Source organism: Suncus etruscus, chromosome 4 (genome assembly GCF_024139225.1).
Source record: "Suncus etruscus isolate mSunEtr1 chromosome 4, mSunEtr1.pri.cur, whole genome shotgun sequence".
In the NCBI taxonomy this organism is placed as follows: Eukaryota; Metazoa; Chordata; class Mammalia; order Eulipotyphla; family Soricidae; genus Suncus; species Suncus etruscus.
Genome location: NC_064851.1, coordinates 6,118,776 through 6,139,164, shown reverse-complemented (window position 1 = coordinate 6,139,164; position 20,389 = coordinate 6,118,776). Strand labels below are relative to the sequence as shown.

At 46.6% G+C, this 20,389-nt stretch overlaps 1 protein-coding gene across 1 annotated transcript; it reads left to right on the top strand.

Annotated features, from left to right (window-relative positions):
• Positions 1-488: 488 nt before the first annotated feature.
• On the top strand, positions 489-20,251 carry DDX17 (DEAD-box helicase 17). The gene is made up of 13 exons (XM_049771584.1): positions 489-618; positions 4,012-4,162; positions 4,486-4,585; positions 5,716-5,849; positions 6,914-6,979; positions 8,783-8,924; positions 9,930-10,090; positions 10,179-10,351; positions 10,761-10,871; positions 11,047-11,108; positions 12,018-12,077; positions 16,135-16,371; positions 17,457-20,251. The coding sequence occupies exons 1-13, from the start codon at positions 569-571 to the stop codon at positions 17,960-17,962; spliced, it is 1,953 nt and encodes a 650-aa protein (XP_049627541.1). The 5' UTR covers positions 489-568; the 3' UTR covers positions 17,963-20,251.
• Positions 20,252-20,389: the final 138 nt, after the last annotated feature.

The following is a 20,389-nucleotide window of genomic DNA, read 5'->3' as shown; positions in this document are numbered from 1 at the left end:
CACCCGCGCCAGAGGCGTAACGGGCGTCCCAGAATCGCCACTCACGCGCTTGCGCGGCCTCAGCGCCGCGCGCCCGCGGCGTAAACTGGGTGCCGCCTCCGCCTCTCCCCCTGCGCCGCCGGCGTAACCCGCGTTCCAGAATCGCCGGCAACGCGCCTGCGCGGGCGGGCGGGCGGGCGGCCTGAGCGCGCCGTTGACGTCGACGTCGCGTCGTCGCGTCGCGCCCAGCGGAGCCCGGCCGCCATTTTGTGCTGTGCGAGTCGGCGCCTGGCGAGGAAGCAGGAGGAGCCGCTCGCCGCCGCGTCTCCCGGGCCTCCGTGCTGTCTCTCTGCGCCGCTCTTTCCGCCGCTCCCGATTCTCCGCGCGCTCCGCTCCGTCTCCGACGAGGGACGCGGCGACGGTGGCGTCCGCGCCGGGAGAACGCGCAGCCGAGCGAGAGCGAGAGGGCGCCGCGCCCGCCGCCGCCCCGGCCCCGACCCCGGCCCCGCCCGCGGCCCCCGGCGCCCCCCGGCCCGAGCCCCCGCGCGCGCCGCGCGCCCCGCTGCCGGACCTCTTCCCCTTCGGCGCCATGCGCGGGGGCGGCTTCGGGGACCGCGACCGGGACCGCGACCGCGGCGGGTAAGGCGGGCGGGCGGCGGGCGGGCTGCGGCCTCCTCGCGCCTGCGCGGCCTTTCCCCGGCGCCGCCCTCGCTGTCACTTGGCCTTTTCTCTGTTTTCTGCTCATTTTCTTCTCTTTTACTTTGCATTTTCTCTCTTTATTTTCTGTCTTTTTTTCTCTTGCTGCATCTTTTATTTTGCATTTTCTCTCTATTTTCTGCTCATTTTCTTTTTTTTTTTTCTTGCTCCATCTCTTTCACTTTGCTTTTTCTCTCTCTAGTTTCTCATTTTCTGCCTTTTTTTTCCTTGCTCCATTTCTTTTTATTTTGCATTTTCTCTCTTTAGTTTCTGTCTTCTTCTTGCTCCATCTCTTTTACTTTGCATTTTCTTATTCTGCATTTTCTCTATTTTCTGCTCACTTTCTCCTTTTTCTTGCTCCGTCTCTTTCACTTTGCTTTTTTTTCTCTTTGTTTTCTTGCCCCATTTCTTTTTGCATTTTCTCTATTTCCTGCTCATTTTCTGCCTTTCTTTCTTGCTCCATTACTTTTACTTTGCCTTTTCTCTTATTTTCTTGCTCCATCTCTTTTACTTTGCATTTTCTCTCTATTTTCTGATCACTTTCTGTCTTTTTTCTTGCTCCCTCTCTTTTAGTTTGCATTTTCTCTCTTTAGTTTCTGTCTTTTTTTTTTTCTTGCTCCATTTCTTTTACTTTGCATTTTCTCTCTTTATTTTCTGCTCATTTTCTGCCTTTCCCCCTCTTTTGCGTCCACTTTCTTTTTTATTTTGTTTCGGTCTTTTATTTTCTCCTGCTCGTTTTCCTCTTTTTTTTTTTTGTTCACTTTTTTTATTCTTTTCTCTTTTGCTCATTTTCCACCTTTCCTTTCTCTTGCTCGTTTTCTTGCCTTTTATCTCTTGCTTTATTAATTTATGTGGCTCCTTTTTTCCTTTATGTTCACTTTCTTTTCTTTTTCTTTTACTCGTTTTCCTTCCACACACCACCCCCGGCTTCGCTTAGAAGTTAGCTCGAGCAGGCTCGGGGGAATCATAGGGGCATCCCGGAAATCGAACCTGGGTTTTCTGCTCTTGGGGAATCAAATCACTCTCGGGGAGGGATCATAGGGGGATCCTGGAGATCGAACCTGATTCTCTGCTCTTAGGGAATCAAATTACTCTTGGGAGGTGCTCAGGGAGGCCCTTTGGGATGCAGGGGATTGAACCCTGGTCAGCTGTGTTCGAGGCAAGCATTCTACCCGCTGTGCTATCGCTCCAGCCCCAACCCCAACTTTTATTTATTTATCTTTATTTTTAAGATAGGCTCATTTGGGAGTCACTGGGTTGTCCCACAGGCATGTTTGGGGAGCTCCCTATTGTGCTGTCTCCCTCCACTTTTCTCTCTCTCCCTCACTTTAATTTTTTTAATGGCAGCAGAGCTTTTGACTTTCTTCCTCGCGGGGAAGTTTCGTTGCTGTTGGGAGTTCAGGGTCGAATCTACTGTGGGTTCCCCTCCCTCTCACCCCAAGGCACCAAATTGATGCTTAAGAGATGGCGGTTACTTTTGCTCGATTTGGCTATGATTAAAATTGGGGTGAAGGTAATAAATGAGCAAATTGCCTTTACTTCACTTTATTCTCAGAACTGAGAGAATTCTGGGTTCTGCTCAGCCTTTCCCCCAAGCCTTTTTTTTGGTCTTGTTATAGCAGTCCTACAGCACCCGGCCGAACAGTCGCCAGTCCCCCCCCTCCAGTACTGGGGGTTCGGAATTTGAAATAGAGAGGCCATTACGGTGCTGGTGGGTGTTTGGTGCACACTGGGGCTTTAACAAAGATTTCTTGGGAGGAGGAAAGTTGAGCTGCTTATCCGGTGACTTGAATTATTTTTCTTTGGTTGTTGGGCCACATCTGGCTGTGTGCAGATACGCTTATCCGCTGTACTGTTGCTCTGATCCCTGCCCTAGAGCCTTGAAGGAAAAAATATCTTCTGAATTCTCAGTTGCTTTTTGTTTGTGTTTGGGCCATAAATGGTTCTGCTCTGGGGCACTTATGGGATGCCGGGAATAGGCCTGAGTTGGCTGCATGCACGGCAGACGTGGTGGGGGACACCACTCCCAATCTGGCCCACATTTGCTTCGTTTTTAAATGAGGGCCTGGACTCACAGAATACAGTTTGATATATGTACTATGTAACATTGTTTACATTGTCTACACTTAGCCCTCTAGGATTATTCCTGGAGGGGCTATGTGGGATGCTGGGGATTGTACCTGGGTCAGCTGCGTGCACAGCAACTACTTTTAATTTTATACTGTTTTTTGGGGGTTGGAGCGTATCTGGTAGTGTTTGGAAAACAATATGGAGTAGTGAGGCTCCAACTCATTCATCTACGTGCAAGGCAAATATCCTACAAAGTTCAGCAGCTCATATTTTTAAGTTCTTCCTGTTGACTGTAGGTACCAAATGTTTCCCGCATTAAAAGATTTCTCTCATTAGTCTTTGTATTTAGAGAAATGTTTAGCTGGGTTTTTATCATTCTAAAGACTACTTTGAATTCCAGAAAATTGGGCCCTTTAAATTCTGGTACAACTACTGCCTGTCAATTATAAAGTGGAGCCATCTGCAAGATAATTTGAGTGGGTTAAGTGATAAAAGGAAATTCAGTTACAGTGTTTTCAGGGAATCTGGGGGGGGGGGGAACCCAGGACGCAAAAATTCTATTTGTACACCAAACAGTGCCCGCGCATTAATAGGCTGAAGTTGAGAGCTGGAGAGGGTCAAGGTATCGTGGAATTAGGAGAAATTTGTATTCCAGTTGAATTTAACTGCTTGCTATGATTTGAACATGTCTGCTGAACACAAAAAGGTTGCTTTTAACTAATCTTCAGCTGTTATAACCCAAGTAATGGTTATTAGTAGCCTGCTTCCGCAAGTGAAATTAACAGTAATATCTACTTAGCCACAATGAGGAACTAGAAAAAAGGAAGAAGAACAAGCGGTAGTATAGCTAGCTGGTAGGGGGTTTGCCTTGCAGGAGGCCAGCCTGGGTTCAATCTCCAGCATTCCCCCAGAGCCAGAACCAAAATTCAGACATTCTCCATTTTTGGAGCCTTGTGACTATCAACTAGGAGAAATTTCAGTATTTAATCTATCCTTGCCTTTTTGCAGATTTTGGGCACCTAATATTAACATAGGTCACCGAGAGTGCTCAAAGGGCAAGCACACTTTTTTGCATGCAGGTTTGATCCTCTGCATTGCGGTCTGTCCCTGCCCCAGAACTGCTTAGTCTGGCTTTCCCCAAAACAAGACCAGAGTTGTGGCTCCAGGGTAGAGCATTTGCCTTGCTAATATGAGGCCCTGAGTTTGATCCCCTGGAACAAACACCCGAACACGCACCCAAGAAATTAATAAGTATTTTGTCTCTAGATTTGGAGCAAGAGGTGGCGGTGGCCTTGCCTTGAAGAAATTTGGTAATCCTGGAGAGCGGTTGCGTAAAAAGAAGTGGGATTTGAGCGAGCTCCCTAAATTTGAGAAGAATTTTTATGTGGAACATCCAGAAGTGGCAAGGCTGACACCAGTAAGTTTATTTAACTTTTTCATGTGCGATTATGATTATGAAAGTGACACACTAGCCAGACCCTAGTAGGCATGTTCTTTAACTCTTACAAATGGGATTTTTCTTGGTTTTGTTCATTCTTTTACAAGATAAAAGACATGCCTATAGTGATTGCTTGGTTCTCTGCTGTTGGCTATGCTGCCTGATCAGTTTGTCATCATGGCTTTAAATATACTAGGAGGTTGGATGAGATTTCTTTTATTGAGCAAATTAAGTGCATGAAAGAGATGAGCATTACGTATTCCTGCTGCTTCATGTTACAACCTGGCTTCATTTTCTCCTAGTATGAAGTTGATGAACTACGTCGAAAAAAAGAGATTACAGTGCGAGGGGGTGATGTGTGTCCCAAGCCTGTTTTTGCCTTCCATCATGCTAACTTCCCACGTGAGTTGTCTTCCAACCCAGATTCTTAACTGTTTTAGTCATTGGTAAGATTGTGTCATTTAAATTTTTGACAGAGGCTCAGGAGATAATTAAAATGATATAGAAACATTTCAAAACAAAACAAAAAAAAAACATTTCAAAAAGGTAATAGTTGATATGGGTCGGGGAATATTTGGTGATAGGTTCAGATCCCTGTAGGATTGAGTCTAGCCCAAGTTGACTGTGTGCAAAGAAAGCACCTTCACTATTGAGTGCTTTCTCCTGTCCTGGCCGTTTAATGGGCGGCTTCCAGGGAGGGCAAGGAGCCTGTGAGAAACACCGAGATCGAGACCTCAACTAGCTCCCTGGGCCCTAGCCACTTTTTAATCTGCCCAAGGGAAAAATACTCTGATTGTTGAATAAGAGATTGCTGCCTCAGTTGGGGGGTCATGCTCAACTTTGCGCTGATGCTTGGGAACCAGATCAGTCAGGGATTGAGTGTGGTCTTCCCCGTGCATTATCTCACATTCTTTTGTTCACCTGTTTAGGGGTTTATTTAGTTGTTGTTTATTTAGTTGAAGGGCCCTGTGAGCCCCACCTAGTGGTGCTTAGTACTTACTCCTGGGACTATATGGGATGCCAGAGATTGAATCTGGGTTGGCTACATGCATGGCAAGCACCCAGCCTGCTGTACTGTCCGCTCCCTAGACTACTCAGGGACCTGTGATTTGAATTTTTTTTTTTTTTTTTTTGGTTTTTGGGCCACACCCGGTGACGCTCAGGGGTTACTCCTGGCTATGCGCTCAGAAGTCGCTCCTGGCTTGGGGGACCATATGGGATGCCGGGGGATCGAACCGTGGTCCGTCCTAGGCTAGCGCAGATAAGGCAGGCACCTTACCTCCAGCGCCACCGTCCGGCCCCTGATTTGAATTTTTGACAAACTACCATGCAACATGAGGGTAGTGGGTTTTCACGGTCATGAGATTGGGAGATGTCTCTCCCTCCCCTCCCCTTCCCTCCCCTCCCCTCCCCTCCCCTCGACTTCAGGAGTCTCAAACCTTCATTTGTCATCTAAGAGCTGTAAATCGCAGTGAACTTACAGGTTGGTCTGTGTCTGGTTTGGTTTAAGCGCAGTGCATGTTTCCTTTCAGAGTATGTCATGGATGTGCTGATGGATCAACACTTCACAGAACCAACTCCGATTCAGTGCCAGGGATTTCCTTTGGCTCTTAGTGGCCGGGATATGGTGGGCATTGCTCAGACTGGCTCTGGGAAGACATTGGCGGTATGTATCAACTGGGGAAGTTTCAGCTGCTCTAACCTGTTTATCTTTTTTTTTTTTTTTGCCTTTGGTTTCTGGGCCAGAACCATCAGCAATCAGGGGTTGTGCCTGGTTCTGCGCTCAGAAATCACTCCTGGAAGGCTCGGGGTACCATATGGGATGCAGGATGTCAAACCAGGGTTAGATGCATGCAAGGCATGCCTTATCCCAATCCTGGGGCCCCCCCCCATATATTCTTTTATGTTGTGGGGGCTGTGTTTGTTTTGACCCACCAGCTATGCTCAAATCAGTCCTGCCTCTTCTACTGGGATTTAACTAGGTTGGCCCACAGTATTAAGTCTCTAGCACCAATCACATGTATGCTAGAAAAGGACACCCCATTCTCTTGAAGTGATTGGCTTAGCGCTTGCACAGTGTGCTTCAGAACACTTCAGAAATCTTGTGCCTCCAGGCTGCCAAATAGGTGTGGTGGACACACTGAATGCTTCATCTAGGTGCATGCTTGCCAGGTGTGCACTTGGTTACTGAGCCATCACTCACTTCCATGTAAACCACCGTTTTCAAGTGTTTGGTTTTAGAGTAGTCATGCTTGGGTTTGAGGCCCAAGTGGTGCTTGGGTATTGCTTCTGGCTCTGCACCCAAGCATCACTCCCGCCTCCTGCTCAGGAGGACCAAATGTGGGACCAAGGATCAAACTTTGGTGAGGTGCGAGTAAAATAAGTATCCACCCTCCAATCTTTCCAGCCCATATTGTAGTTTGGGGGGAAGGGAAGCGGTGGTTTAGGCCTGTTCTGTCTCCACTCAGGTCATTCCTGTAGTACTTGGCACCACTCAGTTCCCTTCCACGGTTATCTCTGGCCCTGTTCTCGTTGTTCGTTACATTGTAGTTCAGAGAGTAGGTGCTACTGTTACCTGAAAGGAGTGGAAGTGTTTGATCTGCAGATTAGCTTTGCACACATATGTAACAGTGGGGGGGGTCTTTTTAAGCATTATCAATAATTGATGATTTTAAACTTAAAATAATGGCTTGGTTTTAATATTACATTCATTCTTTTGTTCACCCCCAGTATTTGCTTCCTGCAATTGTTCATATTAACCACCAGCCATACTTGGAAAGGGGAGATGGCCCAATCGTAAGTGGACTTCTAAGAATAATTTCAGCTTATTGGTTGTGATTCAGCCACTGCTTTACATACACTGAATTCAGATAACACAGATAAAATTCTCCACCCCACTCATTTGAAAATGGAATTATATTACTAACCTTAAAGAGTCATTCAGTGACTTGCCCACAGCATGCTTTGGGAACAGAATTTTGGTACCTTTAATAATGAAATCAGTCCGTTGTGATTCAGTTTTTTTCTTAATGTGGTTGATGCTCACCAGTGTTGAGCTTCAGGTGCTGCTTTTTTTTGGGGGGGGGGCACACCCAGCAGTGCTCTGGGGTTACTCCTGGCTATCTGCTCAGAAATAGCTCCTGGCAGGCACCAGGGACCATGTGGGGCGAACCTACCACCTTAGGTCCTGATAGGCTGCTTGCAAGGCAAACGCCCTCTCTGGCCCCTCAGGCGCTGCTCTTAATTGCTCTGTGATGCTTAGAGATCCAGGGGAGGCTTTGGTGAAATCTACCCTGAGTCAGTTTTGAGGATACACTTTGTAGTAAAGTGATCTGTAGTGGAGCATTCTGTCCTGAGAGATTGAGTAGTGTTCTTTACTTTGAATATTCTTTGTTTTGGGAGTTATACCAGGTACTGCTAGTTCTGCTCAGGGATCACTCCAGGCAGTCCTTTAGGGACCAGTTGGGTTCCTGAATGTGTATCTTAGTTGCTTTTGTAATCTTGTACTTGTTTTTTTGGTGGTTTTTTTTTTTTTTTTTGGTTTTTGGTTTTTGGGCCACACCTGGCATTGCTCAGGGGTTACTCCTGGCTGTCCAATCAGAAATAGCTCCCGGCAGGCACAGGGGACCATATGGGACACCGGGATTCGAACCAACCACCTTAGGTCCTGGGTCGGCTGCTTGCAAGGCAAACGCCGCTGTGCTATCTCTCTGGGCCCCCATCTTGTACTTGTTTTTTGTTACATTGTCTTTCACAAAAGCCATGAAAAATAGAACTGCATTCCTTTACCTTAGGTAATGCATAGTGTCTTCTACTTGGGCTCATAGAGAAATTGTTAGCACAGTGAGTGCTTTTGTTTGCATTCAACTGCTGCCACATTATCTGTAGCCCATTATCCTCTCTACTGTATTTTGGTATTTTGGGCCACACCTCATGACCACTGCTAAGAACTATTAGCTCTGCTTGGACGGGGTGTGGTGCTAAGATTGATTGCAGGTCAAATGAGCACATGCGGGGCTAGCCCCTTACCTATACTTCTCCAGACTATTTTTGTTGAATGTGCTAAACTAGAGGCATTGCCCACTTAATATTTAATACATGGCTTTGTTACAGGAATAGTTAAACTTTATTTCTCTTTTGTTTTATAAAAAGTTGGTAAAACAGGGGCCGGGAAGGTGGCGCTAGAGGTAAGGTGTCTGCCTTGCAAGCGCTAGCCAAGGAAGGACCACGGTTCGATCCCCCGGCATCCCATATGGTCCCCCCAAGCCAGGGGCAATTTCTGAGCGCATAGCCAGGAGTAACCCCTGAGCGTCAAACGGGTGTGACCCAAAAACCAAAAAAAAAAAAAAAAAGAAGTTGGTAAAACAATCTCAAGTTACTTAACACACACTAGCCTAATCCTGCACCTAAAGTGACTGCACTAAAGTGTTCTGTGTGCTTGCCCCCCCCCTCCCTGAAGTCCCCGCTTTCCCAGTGCCTGCTTGGTCAGAACTATGAAGGGACCACATTAGCCTTTTTGATAATACTTTTCTTAAAACCTATTTGAGTCTTGTAGTAAGTAGTGTGTATGTGTGCGTTTAATTTTCTTTCTTGTTTCAGTGTCTGGTTTTGGCTCCAACCAGAGAGCTTGCCCAGCAAGTCCAGCAGGTGGCTGATGACTATGGCAAGTGCTCTAGATTGAAGAGCACATGCATTTATGGAGGTGCTCCCAAGGGCCCCCAAATTCGAGACTTGGAAAGAGGTATGTTTTTTACTTCATTACATAAAAATTGTCTGTTGTTTCTTAAAGAAAAAAAATGCATTTTGGGGCTGGAGAGATAGCATGGAGGTAGGGCATTTGCCTTACATCCAGAAGGACGGTGGTTCGAATCCCGGCATCCCATGATTCCCCGTGCTTGCCAGGGGCAATTTCTGAGCACAGGGCCAGGAGGAACCTCTGAGCCAGGTGTGGCCCAGAAACAAGAAAAAAAATGCATTTTGAAGAGAATTCAGTGATAGCTTAGAAATTCTTCGTGTAGGGGTAAGGATTGTGGGTTCAATTAGATTGTGGGGACAGGTTGGTTGTGGAGAAACTATACTCAAAAGTGGCATAGGAATGTAAACTCGGTAAAAGGCTGTGGAGGTCTAAGGAATGGAACACACGCACTTGTCATACAGGAGGCCTCGGTGCCATGCACATTACTTTGTGTATAGTTGAAATTTATTATTTTTTTTAATTTTATTTTTGGTTTTTGGGCCACACCCGGTAATGCTCAGGGATTACTCCTGGCTATGTGCTCAGAAGTTGCTCCTGGCTTGGGGGACCATATGGGACACCGGGGGATCGAACCGCGGTCCGTCCAAGGCTAGCACAGGCAAGGCAGGCACCTTACCTTTAGCGCCACCGCCCGGCCCCGAAATTTATTTTTTTATTTTGGCTTTGGGATGTCACACCCAACACTCAGATTACTCCTGGCTCTGTACTTAGGAATAAACTGGCTGTTCTAAGTGGACCACAGGGGATTCTAGGGGTTGAGCCTGGACCGGTGTGAGTCAGAGCCCCCTACCTACTGTATTATCTTCAACCCCTGAACACTGACTGTTCTCAGTGTGAAATCTCGAGACTGTCACACAACACTGTCTTTGCAGACGTAACGGTGGACACATGGTCTCATCAGGCTTTCTTCAGGGCTAGGATGTATACAGATTGGATGCTGGGATAGAGCAGAAGAATTCCTCTTTGATGGCATTTCTGGTTTTGTCATAGGTGTGGAAATTTGTATAGCTACTCCTGGACGCCTGATAGATTTCCTGGAGTCAGGAAAGACAAATCTTCGTCGATGCACTTACCTTGTACTGGATGAGGCTGACAGAATGCTCGATATGGGTTTTGAGCCTCAGATCCGTAAAATTGTTGACCAAATCAGGGTGTGTATACTATTTGAGGTCTTTGTAGCCTTTTCCTATTGCAACTTCTTAGCCTAAAAGAAAAACTGGTTTTCCCCCCGGGTCATAGCCCGATAGGCAGACATTGATGTGGAGTGCTACCTGGCCAAAAGAAGTACGGCAGCTGGCGGAGGATTTCCTTCGTGATTATACCCAGATCAATGTGGGCAACCTGGAGCTGAGTGCCAACCACAATATCCTCCAGATTGTGGACGTCTGCATGGAGAGCGAGAAGGACCACAAGTAAGGCACCAGGTGGACAGCAGCAGTGGTCAAGGCTCACTCCTGGCTCTGCACTCCAGGATAGCTCTGGGACCTTACACAGTGCCAGGGATTGAGTCTGGTTTGGTGACATGAGAGGCAACCCACCTTATCACTGTTTTTGTACTCTGGCCCCACTAGTTTGATCTCTGATTGACCTTTCCTAATAATAGGAAAAAATCAAAGTCAGGAGACCTCCCCATTTTTTGTATTGGTAGTATTGCTAGAATAGCATAGTTTGTATAAGAAAATTGTAACTAAAGACAAGGAGTAAGCATATAGAAAATAGCTTGGGAGGATAGATTGCCTAGGGACTGGTAAAAGCTGTCTTTTACCTCAGATACAGAAAGGACAGTCACGATGATGGCTTTATGGTTGGTTTTGGTTTTAGGTTGATCCAACTCATGGAGGAAATAATGGCTGAGAAAGAAAATAAGACAATAATATTTGTGGAGACAAAGAGACGCTGTGATGACCTCACCCGCAGGATGCGCAGAGATGGGTGAGTCTAGCTCAGGTCATTCATGTCCTACTGTAAGCAGTCATGCCTGACACATGTTTCCTCTGTAGAGGGCACAGCCACCCTTTGTATCACTAATGTGTCTTCATGTTTGTTTGGCAGCTCTTTCTTCCTTTGTAAAGATTTCTAAGATTTCCAATTATTTTTCTTCTCACAGCTGGCCAGCTATGTGTATTCATGGAGATAAGAGTCAACCAGAACGAGATTGGGTGCTTAATGGTGAGTGCAAAGCCAAGTCCGGTGTGGCCTTTGGGTCACTGGTGGGTGGAGGAGAGGGCCTTGAGTGAAGGTTCTCTTTGTAGGTAATATGCTGATTTTGTCCGAACTGGTTAATCCTGGGGTAGCGTGAGATGGCCGAATACAACAAAGAAATTATGTGACTATATTCCAAATATGTTCTCTTTGATTTTTTTTTCCTTAATAAAAGGCAGGGGGCCCCCTAGGCCAGAGTTTGTCCTGCTCCTGGCCCTTAGGGAGCGTGATGTAGACATGCTCTAGCAGGAGTTCCGTCTAACTGGGGTCTTCCACAATTCTGAGGTGCTGCACTCAAATCACTCCTGGTGAGGCAGTGTTAGGGGATTGAATTTGGGTTGGCCACATGCAAGGCAGGCACACAGCCCGCTGTACTATGCTCAGACCCCATCCTGGCAACTCTAAGGCATTTTAGGAACATCTCAGAAAACAACCAGCGTCATTATTAAAGTGCTGAGTGCAATTTTGCATACTGAGACCCAAAACTCCATCTTTAATGCCAAGAGCTAGTCAGCACCATCAGGTGTGACCCAAAATCTAAAAAATAATGAATTATTAAATAAAAAAGTTCCCAACATCGGTTTACAAAGAAAGCTCTTCCCTCATAGGGAATTTAAGAATTTAAGGAGGAGGGACTTAAGATTCTTGCAATACTGTTAGATATTGTTCTTTTGTTGGTACTTTATTAGCGGTGATCATCACTAACTAGTCTCCTATTTAAAAGAGGCATTTTTTATCTCATTGTTTGAGATTTAAGTATGGTAAGGTGAGAAGGGCAGGTAGGAATGTTTATTTGATAATGTCCTAAGACAGCACTTAGGGGGTGTCAGTAGTACTGACTGGCCTTTGAAAGCCCGTCTGTCTGTTCTCTTACAGAGTTCCGTTCTGGAAAGGCTCCCATCCTCATTGCCACAGACGTAGCCTCCCGAGGGCTAGGTTTGTATAGATAGGTGTCTCTGTCGATGGTACATGTATTTTTTGGTTTAAAGATTTGTTTGTCATTTCAATTTGTCAATGCAAGTTACACGTCTTCATATAGAGTAAAAGACAAGATTACAAAGTGTGATTTTCCTCCCCACAATTTTTTTTAACCTTGGTGTTTTTTGTTGTTGTTGTTGTTTTTTGTTTTTGTTTTTGTTTTTCTTTTATTTTCAAAGTCTCTTCCTGCTCCTAACAAACAGGCTTTGGTCTGCAGCAAGGCCTAGGCATGACTATTCGACAGATAGAGGGAGAAGAGGCATTCAGTTGAACATCTCACTTCCTGATTTTATTCAAATTTTTGGCTGAACAAAATGAGCCTACTTAAACCTAGCTCTTAGAAGCTAGTTTCTTCCCTTAATCCTCCCAGAGCAGTCCATGGATATCTAAGTCCATGGGTGCTAATACAGTTTAAAAAGCATAAATACAGGGGCCGGAGAGATAGCATGGAGGTAAGGCCTTTCATGCAGGAGGTCATTGGTTCGAATCCCGGTGTCCCATATGGTCCCCGGTGCCTGCCAGGAGCAATTTCTGAGCCTGGAGCCAGGAATACTCCTGAGCAGCACTGCCGGGTGTGACCCAAAAACCACAAAAAAAAAAAAAGCATAAATACAGCATCCCGTAGCATTAAATTTGCGGAGTGCAGTTTTATTCGTGGCAACAAACTCGTTGATTGTCAGTTCTTCCTCCTACTCCTGTCAATTTCTACCGGCTTCTGGTTTAAGGCCTTGTAAGAGGAGGAAGCCGGTGCCCGAGTGTCTCCTCATGGTGGGAGGCGATCTTGTGGCTGAGCAAAGCTGTGCATAGCTCCAAATGTAAGTTTTTTAAGATGAGTTCTTTTTGGTATGAACCTCTTAAAATCATTGACAGGTTTTAAGTTCCTGACCCAGAAAAATGGGACATACCAAATTCCCTTGTATTTTACCTGAAGCAGCCAGCCAGCCATTCGCGCTGGACTATAGAAACGAAGCCCTTTCTGGTCCTTTGCCCTCGTCGTCCCCTCCTTGTGAGGGGCTGCAGCCATGACTGACTTGTCTCTGCCCTCTGAGGTCATGTCTGGATCTGTGCGGCTAGAACTTCGGCCTGTTGGGAGAAGAGGCTGAGGCCTGAAAGCACTTGACAGAAAAGCTTTCGGTGACGGTGGTTTTTCTACAGGCTTGCTATGTGCTGGTAGCTTCTTTGTGCATCTTGCCTAGACACTTCCAAATACTTGTTTCGTGTGCCCCTGCATTTCTCAACCCGATCAATTGGCTACTGTTAGAATAACTTAGACTCTTCGCCTAACTCCCCGCTCATCCAAGTTGGGGGAGAGGGAAGGTCCCCGAGTCTGTTTCTTGTTACTCAACATCGGAGCTTCTTTTGGGTCCCCGTGTTTGCTGCCTTGTAAAAATCAAATGGAGGGGGAAACCCACCAAAATGGCAGAAAGCTGACCAAGGTCCTACAAGATCCTGGAAAGTGAAGGCTCTACCTCATAGACAGGGGCGCTTTTCAGCTGAGTCACCAGGCCTTTTTTCACTTCCCGTCGGGAGCAGTGGCCTCTTAAGTGGTCCCTTCAGGTAAGTTCTTTGACTCCCCCATCATTTTCTAGTAATCCTCAGGAAACCACTACTCCCTTCCCACTGGGAACTTTTTTATTTTTGCTTAAGCTATACACTGTGAACTTAAAAGTATTGAATTGATTTTGTTTTGTTTTTTAACAGAAGCTTTGCTATCGGCTGCAGATCCCTGAGTACTTGGCCGAGGCAAATCTACATTGGCCAGAAGCAGTTGAGATGAGCCTCTCGGCTAGTCTCAGTCCCTCCCACTTAGCGATTGGAGATTCGGGCCCTGTCATAGGCTTGTCAGACAGGAAATTCTTAACTAGGCAGCTCACCAAAACCGTACCTGCCCGTTTCTCCCCATCTCCAGCCTCTTCTCTAAAAACAGCAAGATAATACTGTGTCGTGCACAGATAACACCAGGGCAGGCCTGACTGGACACAACCAGCGTCTGTGCTTGCTCATAGGCACCCGCAGGACACCTTCTAGTGTGAAGACCGTGTCCCATGTCTGCTCCCCTCTGCCCCAGTTGCTCCCTTCCAGAAATTCGCGCACGTATTAGTGTTCAAACTGTTGCCTCTAGGTCCCAGTACTTGCTGCTGGGAATGAGCTCACTGCGGGGCCTGCAGTGTAGTTCAGCCTCCCTGAACTCCAGTCAGACTCGGCGGGGTTCAGTTGGGAGCTTTACCACAGCTCTGAAGATATACTCATGGAGCCTAATTCCCTGCCCCCGCACCCTGCTCCACCCTCCCCATTTCTCATCTTGGCCCCATGAATTTTGGTTTCCCTTTGTTGCATCAACGCCCCTAGCCGGAGACTCACGCTGCCCCCTGTGATAACTGCCTTCTCGTCTTTCTGGTGTGATTTCAGGACTTTAGGGGTCAGTACGGACTTGAGGAGCCTTTACTGTAATAAGAAACAGACATAACGCCCCTTTGCAGGCCCTAGCACATGAATTTTTTTAAATCAGCCCCTCATTCCCCTGAAATTAATCCAGTCTGGGCAATTGATGCAGTCTGACCCTTTGGATGTAACTTTCATTTTTTTTAATTATTTTTTTCTATAATCACCCCAATTATCCTTGGGGGAGGCGTTGGAGGACCTGAAATTTTTACCCGAACCCAGGTTCTCCGGCGCTTGGCAACCAAATGGGGCTACAGAGAAGCATCTAAGCCAGTTCACAGAGCGAGCGTGTGTGGGGACTTCTCAGTGCCACGGACCCTTGATGCATGCTCCCCGCGCTCCAGTGGTCCCGTGTCAGAAGGCGGAGTTTTCGAAAGGAGGCCGCCAAAAATAAAAGACAAAGAGACGGGATCGGCTGCAGCGGTTTCCCACAGGAGGAGGGAGTGTGCATCGGTCTGGTAACAAACAGAGAATGTTTTTTCATTATTTCTATCACAAAAATCTGTGTTTTATCTAGGATATTTCTGGATATTCTTTGTAAAATGCAGATTTTTTTCCCACAAAACATTAGGAGTCTCTTGTTCCAGTCGTAAAGTTGTTTGCTTCAGGAGGTGAAATAGGCATTTAGCTGAAAGCATTACACTAACATGTACATGTTCGAGCAGGAGGAGGTTATTCAGTCCCATTCCCAGCAGTGGGCAGAATGGTAAACTTGTGTCTCAAGGTTTCATGGGTTTTTTTCCCCACGCTCCGGCTGGATAATGTTATGTAGAGAAGGTTATGTAGAGAATCTTGGTCATTGAAGCAAGTACTGAGTTGAAATAACCTTGAGCTGAGCAAAAAAAATCTTATTTGGCAAAGCTGGGCTTGGTGATACAGTGAAATTTTAGTGTAATGTGTTACTGCGATCTTTAAAAAGGGAAATAAAAATGTGGGTACTTCTGCAAAGGAAAATAGGTTGTGTGTGTGACTTGGGCTCTGATAGGTTTTTTAAATATTAGAGAAAATATTTTTTAATTGATCAACTTTCATTGTCTCCTTAAACATAGTAATAAAATATGTGCAGTTTCTTCTTTTTTTCTTTTTTTTTTTTCTTTTTTCATTTTGCTCTGTGACTGGTTTAAAGGTAAGTTTGTTATATTATTGGTAGCTTTTGCCAGGCTTCTCCCAACAGAGTAGAAGTGATAAAACTTGATGATTTGTGGCCATTCCGCTTTTTCCTACGTTCCAGTTCCGTCAAGGACGGGACTAGAACTTGTTATGACTCCTGTGTTTGCATTTCTGACACAGGAGGGGGGCTTGTGTTTGGATGGATAGGACATAGATTTGATCACCGTATCAGGTGCTCCCACGGTTTGGTCTTGTCTCATCCTCGGGGGTCTGGGGTCCTCTTTTACTCTGTTGGGATGAGTCTTTTTGGTTCCTGTAGAGAACGTTTACTAACTTGCCCTTCTCTCCTCTTACTGTCACCTGCATTCGTGCTTCCCACCTGTTGTTGGCATGTCCTTTACCTTCTCTTTCCCTGCCACCTCAACCTACCTATTCAATCAATGACTCATCGCCAACTCCGAAGATGTGGAAGACGTCAAGTTTGTCATCAACTATGACTATCCAAACAGCTCTGAAGATTACGTGCATCGGATTGGCCGAACAGCTCGTAGCACCAACAAGGGCACTGCTTATACCTTCTTCACTCCGGGGAATCTCAAGCAGGCCCGAGAGCTGATCAAAGTGCTGGAGGAGGCCAACCAGGCCATCAACCCAAAGCTCATGCAACTGGTGGACCACAGAGGCGGAGGCGGCGGAGGGGGTAAGGGTAAGACCTGGAGTTGATCCAGGCACTGCCAAAGGTATCTTTATATACTTCTGTTTCCTGGTCAGAAACGTGTGAGTCTGTGGTATGTGGCTCCGTGACAAAGAACTGCTTAGAAACATTTGGAGCTTGTTAGGATTTTCTTATCTTTGCAGAAATTTCATTTCTGTAGATAATTACATAACATTTACTATTTTGAGGGCCCGGAGAGATAGCACAGCAGTGTTTGCCTTGCAAGCAGCTGATCCAAGACCTAAGGTGGTTGGTTCGAATCCCGGTGTCCCATATGGTCCCCCGTGCCTGCCAGGAGCTATTTCTGAGCAGACAGCCAGGAGTAACCCCTGAGCACCGCTGGGTGTGCCCCCCCCCCCCAAAAAAAAAGCAGGTCTGAAAAATTGGACAGTTGTGAAATGGAGAAAAATGTTGGCTATTTTTAATACCTAGCATGATTTTGTCATTTTGTGTGTTGGGTTTTATTTTTATATATATATATATATTTTTTTTTTTTTTTTTTTTTTTTTGCTTTGGGGGTTATACCTGGCTGTGGATACTCCTTTCAGGCAGAGCCCAAGGGACTTAGTCATAATGAGGAGCAAATTCACATGGCCCACTCATTGGGCAAACATCTTACCCATGGTACAGTCTTCAGGCTCCAGATTTCTTATATTCTGAAATCATTACATTTGGCTGTTGGTTTGTTTGGGGCCCCAATGACAGCCCGGGATTACTTGGTGTAGGGCAATGGTGGGGGGGGGGTGGAATCGACTGTGCTGGGTTTGGGGGGTTGAACCTGGTTCGGCCGCGTACAAAGCAAGCACTCTCCCTGCTGTACTTTTTTTTAGGGACCTTCACCCTTTCTTGGTTCAGCCACAGTGGACCACAGATACTGCGTTCCCAGGGAAGTGAAGCCTGCTCTGAGCAGAGAGGCTTCCTGAGTGTTGGTCCTGAGGCACAATAAATTGAGTCCTCTCTGGTTGATTCACTTTGAGGTTGTCCCCGCTAGGTGATCTTAGCCCCATGGGAGTGACTCAGTCAGACACCATAGTGTGATGCCTCATACAATTCTTGTGTTCTGCAACCAGGAGGTCGTTCCCGGTATCGGACCACTTCTTCGGCCAATAATCCCAATCTGATGTATCAGGATGAGTGTGACCGGAGACTTCGAGGAGTCAAGGATGGTGGCCGGAGAGACTCAGCAAGCTATCGAGATCGCAGTGAAACCGATAGAGCGGGTTATGCTAACGGCAGTGGCTATGGAAGTCCCAACTCTGCCTTTGGTGCCCAGGCTGGCCAGTATACCTATGGGCAAGGCACCTATGGGGCCGCCGCCTACGGTACCAGTGGCTATACAGCCCAGGAGTACGGGGCTGGCACTTACGGGGCCAGCAGCACCGCCTCAACAGGGAGAAGTTCACAGAGCTCTAGCCAGCAGTTCAGTGGGCTCGGCCGGTCCGGCCAGCAGCCACAGCCTCTCATGTCCCAGCAGTTTGCTCAACCCCCAGGAGCCACCAGCATGATAAATTACATGGGGCAGACAGCCTACCAGTACCCGCCACCCCCGCCACCACCACCCCCCTCCCGCAAGTGAGGCACAGATAAACTCCTTCCCTTCCTTTTTCTTTCTCCTTCCCTAACTGCTGTGATTTGTCTTTCATGCAGATTAGTTAGATTTCACTGCCAGATTTCTTCTGCCCGCCAAAATGATCCAGTCTGTCGTAACAGATTTTGTAAAAAAAATATATCTATATATATATAGCTGACTGGAAGAGTTTTTCCCTTCCCAAACTTACTGCATGTTGAGGATATTTGAGCTATTTTTCATCAAAAAAAAAAAAGGATAAGTAAGGTATTGGCCCTTTGGTGAGAGCCTAATTTTTTTTTTTTGGTTATTCTAGGGAGTGGGGTGGGGGTGGGAGAGCTCTGCAGGAACTGGTGGCAGCTGCTTTACTTCACTCAGCACTGACTTAGGGAACCCAGAGGGATCCCCATTGTTGAGGTTCCCCTTTGCTTCTCGGGCTGGGACAATTTCTCAGCCAGAAGTTAAGACCATGCATTGCCATTGTCATTTTGGCTGATAGTGTGTTCGATGCTTTTTTTGTTCTTGATTGATTTCATCCCCTTGTTCCCCTTCCACATGCCTCCCCTCACGCCCCCTATAAAAATAGCTTAGTGTCAGGTTAGAAGTTGGATTGCTGAGTCTGCGTTTTTTGTTTTTTTTTTTTAACTATATCTTTAAAAATCCCCAGTGTTGGTTGCAATGGTTAAGTGTAGCCTCTCAGCATCTGGCCAGAATCTGCCTCTTTTTTGTCCTCATATAACCAGGGCCCGTCTGCAACCTCCATTTCCAACCAGACGGCTGCTGTGAGCAGAAGGAACATCAGTGTTCACGGGAACTTCCTTTATTAACCAGTTAGTATGCATTCACTTCCAGTGTAAAGATCCACCTTGAATTATAAACAGAATAGATTCAATGGGCAAGTTTTTTTTTAAACTCTGTATTTGTAGCGCTAGAATGAAAGTTAACTCCTTGCCAGCTACTCAGCCCTTTTGGCCATATTATCTTCAAACAAATCTTAAGGGTTTCTTAGAACTCTCCTCGCGCTCTGTTCTGCAATACTTTTAACAAAAAGCTTCAGGATGTCCTCAGCATCCTTTTGCACTCAGCTTTTTACAGGTAGGTAGTGCTTAAGGGAAGTTAGTAATACAGGCCTAAAGCCTAAGTAAGTCCTTTGACTTACTTGTCCCTCCATCTGAAGGTAGGTGAGTTTGTCCCGTTCATAGTAACCCTGTTTCATGTCCTGGGGCTTCTGGAGCAGGTGGGCCTGGAAAGGTTTTCTGCTCTTGTGTTCCCCAGAGCACTGGACTGCTCTGGGACGAGCCCTCCCCCGGGTCCAGTCGCACTGCTCTGCCCCTCCGTATAGTCCAAGACTCCAATGCACTCTGGCTGCGGCCCGAGAGCTGTTCTTTGTTTTTTCCTTCGGAAACTCCAGGGAGAGAGAAGGAAGGGATTGTGTCTGGGCTCTGAGTGGCTGGCGGTCAGCATACAGGTAGGTTGTCCACAGTTTGATGTTCATGCATGTCAGAGCTTGGATATCCTTTCTTCCCCCTCCCCCCACTTTTTAACAGCTTTTCTTTTTAAGCCCCCCCCCCCCCCATATTGAAGTTGAGGTTGAGGGAGGATGGTAGGCACATGCAAAACTGCTGTCCTCAGACCCTCCCGCCAAATTCGTTTTGGTCTAAGCATTCACTGGTTCATGGTTTTAAAAGATTCCCATACCAAAACTTGGTTGGTGGTTTTTGGGCGGTTTCTTTTTCTTAACTAACCCACAGGGGTGCCACTACAAGGAGCACCTGTTCTCAGATGTTGGCCAGTAGTGTGTTGGTTTGTGCCGACTTCCTTTTTCTACCAACTCCAAGTCCCAATGGTCCTCACCCCACGCCCAGCTGAAATCTGGCGGCTTTTCCTGTACAGCTCGAGAGTAACTTTCTACCTCCACGTGTCACTCAGAATCCAGGGCTGCTCCGGCTGCACCATCGAGCACCAGAGTCCTCGTTGGATGCTCGTTGGCGCAGCCTTGGCCGAACCACACATAGGGACAGGATCTCAGTATTAAGCTCTGGGGCGCTCCCCACCCTAACAGTTGTGTGGACTTCCTCCTCATCTGAAAGGTTGGTGGCTTCGCTGGGGGTCAGAGCTCTCTCGTATGTCCTTGCTGGTCTCTGAACACATTCCTGGCGCGTCAGACTTGAAAGATTGTGGCTGTGATGTCGGGGCACGCAATGCTAAGAGCTATGTTACTCTTCTTAGTTTGTAAATTGTCCTTTTGATACCATCTTGTTTTCTTTTGTAGGTATAAATAAAACACTGTTGACAATACGGTGTTGAGTTTTTATTGCTCAAAATGTTTTCCTGCCTACAAATGTAAATACTAGTTTGTGTTTGCTTAGTGACCAAGGGTGTTGAATAGACTTAAATGTAGCACCTGAAAATAAATCTGGGCTGGAGGGGGGATGG